The sequence below is a fragment of the Perissodus microlepis genome, chromosome 15 (assembly GCF_051167445.1).
Source record: "Perissodus microlepis isolate ML-2025 ecotype Zambia chromosome 15, ASM5116744v1, whole genome shotgun sequence".
Lineage (NCBI taxonomy): Eukaryota > Metazoa > Chordata > Actinopteri > Cichliformes > Cichlidae > Perissodus > Perissodus microlepis.
Genome location: NC_140475.1, coordinates 22,300,255 through 22,310,407, shown reverse-complemented (window position 1 = coordinate 22,310,407; position 10,153 = coordinate 22,300,255). Strand labels below are relative to the sequence as shown.

Below are 10,153 nucleotides of genomic sequence, written 5' to 3'. Positions count from 1 at the left end.
TTGTGCTTTAGGAAACTGTATTGCCACACCATGTAGACACCGTCAGAAAAACCTGCTGAAGTTCAAGCCAAGCATCGGAGGAGGAAAGAAATCTGATTTACACTACATTGCACTCAGTATGGTTGTTAGTGCCAGATAGGCTGGTCTGGACATTACAGAAACTGCTGATCTGCTGGGATTTTTCTAAGGCCATTTCTAAGGTTCACAGAGGATGGTCTGAACAAGAGAAAATATGCAGTCCTCTGGGTAAAAATGCCTTGTTGATGTCAGAGGTCTTAGGGGAATGGCAGACTGCTTTGAGCAGACAGGAAAGAAACAGGAACTCAAATAATTACTCATTACAACCAAAGAAGGCAATATCTGAATGCGCAACAGGTCCAATCTTGAAGCAAATGTGCTCCAGCAGCAGAAGGCCACACCAGCTACCACTCCTGTCAGCTAAGAACGGGAAACTGAGGCTACCGTTCACACTGGCTCACTGGGCTGGTATTGTATTGTAGAATCAGTATTTGGTGAAAACAACATAAAGCATGGATCCATCTAGCGTTGTAACAGCAGTTCAGGCTGCTGCTGGTGTTGGAGATATTTCCATAGCACACTTTGGGCCCCTTAGTACCAAATGAGCAATGTTTAAACAGCCTGAGCAGTGATTATTGATGAGTAGGGTGTGTCACGATCTAGCAGGATAACACACCCTGTCACAAAACTCAAATGATGTCCACCGGGTTTCTAAAACATGACAGGGAGTTCGCTATACATGGATGACGTCCACAGTCACCAGATGTCAATCCGATAGAGCATCTTTGGAATGTCATGAAACAAGAGATTCTCATCACGGATGTGCAGGACCTGTGTGAGGCTATCACATCAACTTTCCAGCACCTCGCTGAAGCTACGCTACGCTATGAAGAATTATAGCAGCTCTGTGGGTTAAAATAGGGTCCAGCCTTGTACTAGTGAGGTGTACCTAATAAAGTGGCTACTTAATGTGTAATTTCTTTCAATCCCTATCCCTGATTAAAGCTGATTAAACTAATGTTGTTTTATGATCAAAGGCTTCAGACTAGCTTCTATGAGGAGAAGAAGAAGGAGATAATAGTAATGGCCCATCTTTCATCATTTAGGAACAGTGAAAATGTATAACCAGATCCTTTTTGTTAAACATATGTCCACATATGAATGAGTCAGTATTTTATTCTGATCACAACAAAGATAACAATATTACACTGACGTTGCTTTTCGACTGATAGCTTCGTATTTGCTGCAGCTCAGGTCTGCTCTCAGTAACATGATTAGCTCTATAACAGCACCACCAGAGGACGCTCTTCAGCTGCAGCAGCTCAAACCTGTTGCGTCGTCACTGTGTGTAAGCGTGGTGAACAGCGCTCTCTAGAGGTTCACTGCAGCATTACAGAGACACCAACTCTCAGATACATTCAGAAGTTTAACTCGTCTTCAGAAACTTTGTTCCCTGCCTCAAACAGAACGGGCTGCCATGTTCTCGGGCTGCAGGGTGGAAGAGGTGGAGGAGGCAAAGGAGCAGTGCATGATGGGACAGAAGGGCTCGTGGGCTCTAAGAGCTTCGGTCAGCAGGTGCTGCTCCTCTGACAGAGAATCCACCTGGAGATGAATTCACTCTGTTACTGCTGTGTAAAAGCAATGGAGGTACACCAGAACTATTTGCTTTCATTTCTGCTGTGTTTTATGCATTTCATACAAACAGGACTTGCTGCTGTTTATATAAAATAAAATTGTCTGTAAAAGACGAACAGAGACAGAATTAGCAGTGTGTTTACCTCTCTCCTCAACTTCCTGTTCCTCTGCTCTAGCAGCTCACAGGCCTGGAGGTGAAAAGGGGGAAACAAAGTGGAAAATACATGTTACATTAAAAAATAAAAGCTTTCATATGAATAAAAAAATAATATTTATTTGAAAATATGTCTGTGAAGGTTCTCAGTCATCCAGGTCATCGTAGTCAAAGGAGCTTGCAAAGAAAAGCGTCTGGACTTCTTTAAGTTTACTTGAAGACGTTTCACCTCTCATCCGAGAAGCTTCTTCAGTTCTAAGGTCAAATGGTGGAGAGTCCCAGATATAAACCTAGTGGGAGTATCCCCCCACAGAGGGACAAAAGGACCCCCTGATGATCCTCTAATCGCCTGAGCCTGAGTTGGTGTCGTAAACCCCCGCCTCTGTTCAAAGATGATCCATCCATCTTTGAACAGAGGCGGGGGTTTACGACACCAACTCTCTGCCATCTATAATCCAGTTTTGAGATCCCTTCCCAGACGCCTTAACGCCCACTCACATCCTGGGCCATCTGACCTCAGGAATTCGCATGATAAGGTGGGGCCAGGTTTCACAATGAACACACCCGAAACGCTGGCTGATTGGGACCCACACCCAGTTTCACACCTTGGCTCAGGCGATTAGAGGATCATCAGGGGGTCCTTTTGTCCCTCTGTGGGGGGATACTCCCACTAGGTTTATATCTGGGACTCTCCACCATTTGACCTTAGAACTGAAGAAGCTTCTCGGATGAGAGGTGAAACGTCTTCAAGTAAACTTAAAGAAGTCCAGACGCTTTTCTTTGCAAGCTCCTTTGATTTATTTGAAAACAAAAGCTAGACTGAACATTTCATCTTTGGGGTATTTTGATTGGGATTGTAATTTTGGAAATGTGATTTTTGCATAGACACATAAATGTGGCTGCTACACATTCATTGCATAAATGCACAATGGGATTTTTATTGCTGCAGTCCCAGCTTGTAAGCACTCAGTCATCTCTGGATTTGATAATATGGAGACAGAGAAATCAGAGAGCACTCTCCTTGCCCTATTTCACAAGACAACAAACAGTCAGGAGCCACACATCACATTTTTTTTTTATTAATAATACATTAAAAAAAAAAAAAAAAGCTATAAAAGTAATATTAATTAACTCCATTTCACTTCATATTTTTATCCCGGTGGTCCACATGTAAATGGTAGTTGCTCTTTAACTGACAGTTTGCCTTAAACCAGCAGCCTCAAGCAAGAAAGGACCTGTCAAAATACTCATTCTAGTTTATCAGCCACATACAGCCCAATTTGATCTGAACTGTAGTAAAACCTAAAACAGTTTGAGAAACAAAACAGCCAGCCAGAAACACTCCAGCTGTAAATCAAAGAAACATGTTGGCATGGTCGTTGGTTTAACCACCTCACTTTAGCCGATGTGTTATGTTCAGTAACAAGTCTGTAAAGGTGAGCGGGCGGTCATCTGGCTCTGATGAAATTAACGTCTCAGACAACCAGTCTCAAAGACACAATCTGTTCTCAGTGACTTGCAAAATAAACCTTCATGGAGGAAAAAATACAGTGCAAAAAATATTTGCAACATTTTGCAAACCTGTTAAGAGCCCAAAAATAGACCTTTTGGTGGGCCACTTTGGGCCCAAGTGCCATATGTTTGACACACCAACTTAATGCATATATCAGAATCTGATCAGCAGAAATACGTTCACCCACCTCGTGCAGCAGGTCGGCTCTCTGAGTTTGTCTTTTGCGGCTCTTCTGAGCTGCAACTCTGTTCTTCTCTCTCCTCTTCATCCTCCGCCCCTCATCCTCAGAACACTGACACAAACAAACACTATAATCCGTTGACACGTTCTACAATTGTGATATTTTACGTCTCGTTTTTTACTGCTTAACCAGAGTTTGTTTGTGCAGATTCATGTGAGGACACTGGCAGCGTCACATATCTGCCTATTTCTCACACAACCTCCATGTGAAGCACCGAGGGCGACCATAGCGATATCAGCCCATATACACAAGATGATGTTTTAAACCATCTTTAAAACCTCTTGACCCTTGACCTCCCCGTGGATTAATAGGAAGGTAAACAGTAAAAAAACAAACCTAAATGCACACGTGTTAAGAAAAAACACGATGACGTGATCTTTCTTACCTCCCATCCTTCACAGAGCTGGTTGGTGCTGATGTTATTCTGTTGAGACTGGCATGAAAAACCAGAGACTGACATCACAGGCTTTAAAATCAAAACCTAAAAGGAAAGACGACGGTGTTCTTAACACTGGTTCTGTCAGGAGACTGATAGGTGTGTATGTGTGTGTGTGCTGGGCACTGAGTCCAGTCAAGTTCAAACACACCAGGTAGAAAACTAGCTCGAGTTTCACTTCAGCTTACTTTTCAATTTCGCTGCCTTTTTTAAAGAAGTGGCGAGGACAGTTAATGTAAGTCACGTGACTTGGGGGGCCCCATGGTTAACCTGTATTTAGCATATGGAAGAAGTCTGTCTTCAGGACTACCAGACAGCCAACTGAGATAATCAACAGACGAAGCAGATTCTATTAAAAAACAACAAACTGGTGAGACGCAGGACTTTCACCCTGGAGGTTCAGCTTCAGCTACTGTTTACACTCATACATTAGATTTATGCACCAAAACTATTTGGTTAGATTTACAGAATGAAATGTTTTGCATTAAAATACACACTTCTTCCATTCATAAACATGTTTTAAAGTTTCTGTTTTTACTGTGCGCACAGATCATTCCCATATTCTGCAGGTGACAACTATAAATCCACTACTTACAGTTTCTCTCAGTTAAAGTTTTGAAAAACAGAAAAGGGATTTAAAGAGTTGTGACATAACAATATATTTAACTAAACTGACAGCTTTTACGGAGTTTTAACCATAAATTTAAGGTTTATGAAGCTCTTTAAAGTGGATTAAAGTGACCACAAAGTGACCAATATGAGAAAGAAGGTTACAAGTACAAGTACAAGCAAAGCCCCTGGAATTGTATTATATACATCATGCACAAGATAACAGAAATGACATAAATGATTTCATTTGATTCAACACTAATCACAGTTTTTCCTTTACAAAAATCAATTTAGTTAGACTAACAAATGAACAAATCTGATGCTGATCAAGTTGAGATAATATGCAAAAACATGCTGCACATAACTCCACAAGATTAAACCTCTGATGCTACTTTAGTCCTTGCAAGTGGACAAACAAATCAGCCAGTTTGGGGTATTTTTATTTGTGCTTTTGTGCTTTTGACTTGCCAAACAGTATCTCTGTTGCCGCCCACACATGGAACTGAAACTTCTGTTTGGCTTCATGGAAAAGAATGATCATGTTTACACTTATTAATTTCAGCCACAGACTGGATATTAAAAGGGGATGTATCCACTTTGACACAATCTGGTATATTTTAAGGCCCCAGTGTTGCTATTTTGGCCACCACAGTGCTGGTGAAGTGCTCACAGAGAGAGCAGTGAAAGGTTTTTGGCTAAGTTTGGACGGCAAGCTGCATACAGACACAGACCAGATCATACTAAAGCTTAACCTTATACAATTGTTAAAGAGGGTGGAGCAGGTTACAGAGAGCAAAACATTTTTGTAGCAGCTTGTAAAGCACATTTATTTCCGCTGTAAAGTTAGACATTTTAATGTGGGAGTCTATGGATGTGCTGGCTCTTGGGATCAGCCAAGTGGCCATTAGAGGAACTGCAGTGTTTGGGAATTTCACACTGGTTTAATGTTTCTTGAAGTGTCACTCGAGCTTGTCCTCTCCCACGCAGCACTCTGGTTTCTTGGCTTGGGGCACATAGCCCTCTGCGGCTGCTGCTTCCTCTACAGCTCTCTTGATTGGTTGCTTGTTTCCCATGGCTCTTTTCGCAGGAGGAAAGGGAGCCTCTGATTGGTCATTAAAACCAAACACTTCTCTGTGTATCTCCAGAGAGGCTTGGCTGGATTTCATTTTGAGGATTTCGCATAGGCCTTCAACTTGTGTTTGCAGAGTGTTGATTGACTGTAGAAAAAAAATATGTGTCAGTAATGACTCCATACATGAAGGTGTGACTCTATACATGAAGGACAACTTGCTAAGAGCTTTCAGTGTGTTACCTTTATGACCTGGATGGCCTGCTTTACCACACCAGGAGCGGCTGTTGTCAAATCATTCATGATGTTCTCTGGTAAAACACACAAGAACGGCACTGTTATCGAGGGTACACTGCACATCGGTGTCAGCTGTGTCTACAGTTAGTCTTGTCTGTCTGCTTAGGCATTGTGGAGATTTGCTGCAAAATAAAAAGAACTGTCCACACCGATTTAACACAAAGAATATCACAAAATAGTCACAGAATCATTGGAAATACTGAAACTAAACTTACTCTAGGCGTGTGCAGAAGGGAATACTGTCTGGTATAAAATTTGTAAGGAAACAGTGACTATATCTGGACAAATATTACTTCGGTTTTATTTATATAGGACTGGATCGAAACAACAGTTACCTCGAGTTAAAGACCCTACAATAATACAGAGAAAACCCAACAATCAAACAACCACCTACAAGTAAGCACTTAGTGACAGTGGGAAGGAAAAACTCCCTTTTAACAAGAAGAAACTGCCAGCAAAACGAGGCTCAGGGAGAGGTGGCCATCTGCTGCGACCGGTTGGGGGTGAAGGTAAGAAGACAGGACACACTGTGGAAGGCAGCCATTGATGAATAACAACTAATGATTAAAAGTAAACTGGTGGAAGAACTCATCTATTTATACACCATATAAACATATCTGCTTGATATGTTGAGTTTTTGTATATTCTGCTGTGATAAAGAACTGCACGGTCTTTTTTACGACTGTTCAGGAGGCCATGCTAGAATTTGCTCTTCAAGCATCATTTATCGTTTTCAAGCTAATGTTGATTCAAATTTATTTTAAAGCGATTGATTCGGCGGCTGTGGCTCAAGAAGTAGAGCAGGTCATGTACTAATTGGAAGGCTCCAGTCTTCATCTCCAAGAATCAATGGGAAATATACTGAATCTCAAGTTTCACAGAATGATAAAAGGCACTAACACGTAGGAAAAAGTGAAAGTGTGTAAATGAGTGATACCGTATATATGTATGACAGATAAAGCATTTTGAGTGGCAAAATAAGGTAGAAAATTCTGTGCATTTACCATTTAAAGTGGCAAACTGCCAGCATTTCATTGGGTCCTACTCACTGCTCTTTAGTAACACGCTTATGAAAGTAATGCAGCTCTGCTCTGCTCACCAACATCTGTGCAAATTACTCCTTAAGTTTAAAATATATACATATATATACATACATATATATGTGTATATATATACATACATATATATATATATAAACATTTTTCATGGCAACTGTATGAATGACTGTGTGACCTGCGATACTACAGTAAAACTATTGTTATCGCTTCATGAGTCATTTACAACTTGCCGATATGTTTTTATTCACAGCCTTTGCTTCATTCTACTAAAAATGGTGAACAAGAAGTACTGATGTGTTTAGGTATTTCACTTCAGTGATGCTGAAACTTTCATGTCTGCCTTTAAAAAGAACCAGTTCTTCCTAAATGCACTTTAAAATAGCAAACACCCCCTCACTGAACAAAGGGCGCTTTATGCGTTTTTCTTTTTGACTCTACACGTAACCATAAGATGTCTAAATTTACTCTCCAAAGTAAGACAGTAACACTGTCCTGAGCCAGCAGTACAGCACTCTGTAGCTGGTGCTCAGCAGTTCAAGTCAGCTGCAGGTGAACACTCACTGGTATACCTGTAAAGATTTGGTGTTTGGGGAAGATCTGAAAACACTAGAAGCTAAAATAAAAAATGTCTGTGTGTCTATAGAAATGATCAGAGGCTACTACCTTGATCAGGATCTTTGACCACCTCTTGAGGTTTGATGGCCTGCTCATACAGCCCCTGAAACATGAAACAGTTTGTTTCAATCTTTAGACAAATATCTGTTCATGAAAGATTCTGTGAAATCTATAATTAGCAATAAACATTTTCTCAAAGATAGAAAATACTCTTTGCTTTGAAAAACACTTGGCACTTTTGCACTTTAGTTATTCAATATATTTGTTTATTTTTATACAAAAAACTCAAATTGAGAGTAATGCACAATAATCAGAGCTGGTAAATCAAAAAATAAACAAGGAGAAAAAAAGCCCCACCATGATTTTCCGTTCAGCCTTGAGGGCATGCACCACATGAGGAAGGATCTTTTTGGGGAATGTACGGCGCCTTCTTGTGGTCTCAACAATAGTATCGTCCAGGAGGCTTTCCAGATCTACAGCTTCATCCTCTGCTGAGGGTGTTGGTGGTAGAGAAACAGACAGCATAGTTGACTAAATAAAGCTTTCCTTAAAATATAATAATTGAAACAAGAGTATGAAAAGGGCGAAGGATCACCTTCATCATCGGGCGCCTCCTCCCAAGGCCGTCCATTCACCAACACGTTAGCCTGAACAGCAGCCTCAAAATTCTGCACAGTTTCAAATAAACAAACACACAATCAGCGGCAACACACATTAAAATATGATGTCAGCTGTTCAACTGCAGCAGGATCAGATCAATTTGATAACGTTTCTATTTTGGTCAACACAGGAAGCCATATTACACTTTATTTTGCAGGACTGTCCTGATTAATCTAGTCCCAAAGAAGACTACCAGGATCATTTTCAGGAAACTCTGTTGCTGTTATTATATGAACACTGTACAGTCCTCCATACAAAGGTCAAACGTTGATCACAGTTGTTTCTGTACTTAGTTCACATGAAGCTTAAAGTGGGCTACAAATAATCTGCACAACTGAAACACTGTTTTCCCCAAATTTCCATGAAAACTTTTGGTTTCTTCTACTGCAGCGTGATGATGATTCAGTATGAAGCACACAGCTCGAAATACGTGGGATGCACTTACTGTGTACTTAAAATAATAGTGTGATAAAAAGACTCTAAAACAGTCATGCCTGTCTTTAAGGATTTAGTCAGTGCAAAAACTAACACGAGTCACAACATAAACTTCAAACGCTGCGTCGGTTACAATAAAATCATTTGTTAGAAGACTGACAGCTGGCAATATCTGTAGATTGTAAGTTTATAACGCAAGTATCCACACAGCAGTCAGCACAACTTAAAACACAAAACAAACAAACACACAGTATTTACACACTCTCCATTTAATTATTCTCCATCCTAGAGCATTTAGACTACCCCTAAGTGAAATTTAGTATTGTCACCATATCAGATTTCCTCTATGTAATTAAAAAAAAAAAAAAATCACTATAGTGGCATTTTTTCAGCTGTCTGTCTGTTGTCTCTTTTTGGCACAGACAGTCTGTAATCATAGGTGCATAAAGGATTTGTAAAAATAACTAGATCAAAAAAAATGGGGTCATCACAGCAGATCATCTGTCTCCATCTCATCCTAACCCAGGCATCCTCATCATCCATTGACATCCATTGTCCAATAGAGCCATTATCCCTCCTCTGCACGTTTCCACACCATCTGTACCTCACCTTTCCAACTTTGTCTCAAAATGCTCAACCTGAGCTGTCCTTCTGATGTACTTATTTCTAATTTCGTCTCATCACGTTCAACTATCATCTTTTTCCACCTCTCTTGTGCACTGTCCATTTCTTTGGAAGGTGACCCCAGGTATTTAGGCTCCTCTACCTTCGCTACATCCGCTCCTTGCATCTTCGCTGCTACACCTGCCTTCCTCTCATCCACACATATCTATCCTGTCTTGCTTCAGCTGACTTTCCAGAGCATACCTCCATCTCCTCTCTTCCACCTACTCTCAGTGTGGTCTGCTAACATCACAGCCCACAGACACTAATGCCTGACCTCATAACTATTACTGGTGAGCTTAACAGATGTGGCTTATTAATATCAAGCTGTAAAGTATATATGCAAAGATTTTATAAATACAAATACGCCTTCATTAAAACAACTATCAGCGGCCTGGCATCTACAGTTTAGCATTGCCCACATCATGTTCAGTTACAGTCAATCCCAAAATGTGAGAAAGGACTCGGACTCACTGCCAGCAGCTCCTGCAGTAAAACTCGCTTCGTCTCCTCCGGAAAGTCCTCCGGCTGCCCGTCCAGAGCCTTCTTTAAAAGTTCTTTGTATTTGTTCACCTGCTCACTTACTACTTTCTTCGAAGTTACCTGGACCCTGAACTCTGGATTTGTTTCCTCACTTGGTAAGATTTCACTCTCTACGGCCTCCATCTTTACCGCCAACTTGTTTATATTTTTTTAACGCAACCCGGAACTGAACAGAAACGAACCGGTCCTTCTACCATAGATGACCGT

General features: G+C 40.8%; 2 protein-coding genes across 3 annotated transcripts; both read right to left on the bottom strand.

Moving 5' to 3' along the window:
• Positions 1 to 1,176: 1,176 nt before the first annotated feature.
• Positions 1,177 to 4,395, bottom strand: batf3 (basic leucine zipper transcription factor, ATF-like 3). Its single transcript, XM_084952873.1, has 4 exons — positions 3,947 to 4,395; positions 3,508 to 3,612; positions 1,797 to 1,841; positions 1,177 to 1,620 (listed from the first exon to the last, which is right to left on the bottom strand). The coding sequence occupies exons 1-4, from the start codon at positions 4,019 to 4,021 to the stop codon at positions 1,477 to 1,479; spliced, it is 369 nt and encodes a 122-aa protein (XP_084808999.1). The 5' UTR covers positions 4,022 to 4,395; the 3' UTR covers positions 1,177 to 1,476.
• Positions 4,396 to 4,512: 117 nt separating this feature from the next.
• nsl1 (NSL1 component of MIS12 kinetochore complex) lies at positions 4,513 to 10,130 on the bottom strand. Of its 2 annotated transcripts, none has more exons than XM_084952871.1 (6): positions 9,878 to 10,130; positions 8,241 to 8,313; positions 8,003 to 8,136; positions 7,694 to 7,748; positions 5,919 to 5,986; positions 4,513 to 5,823 (listed from the first exon to the last, which is right to left on the bottom strand). In XM_084952871.1, the coding sequence occupies exons 1-6, from the start codon at positions 10,067 to 10,069 to the stop codon at positions 5,566 to 5,568; spliced, it is 780 nt and encodes a 259-aa protein (XP_084808997.1). In that variant the 5' UTR covers positions 10,070 to 10,130; the 3' UTR covers positions 4,513 to 5,565. The 2 variants fall into 2 exon arrangements, with proteins under 2 accessions (XP_084808997.1, XP_084808998.1); XM_084952872.1 differs by having other exon boundaries at positions 8,003 to 8,133; positions 9,878 to 10,129.
• Positions 10,131 to 10,153: the final 23 nt, after the last annotated feature.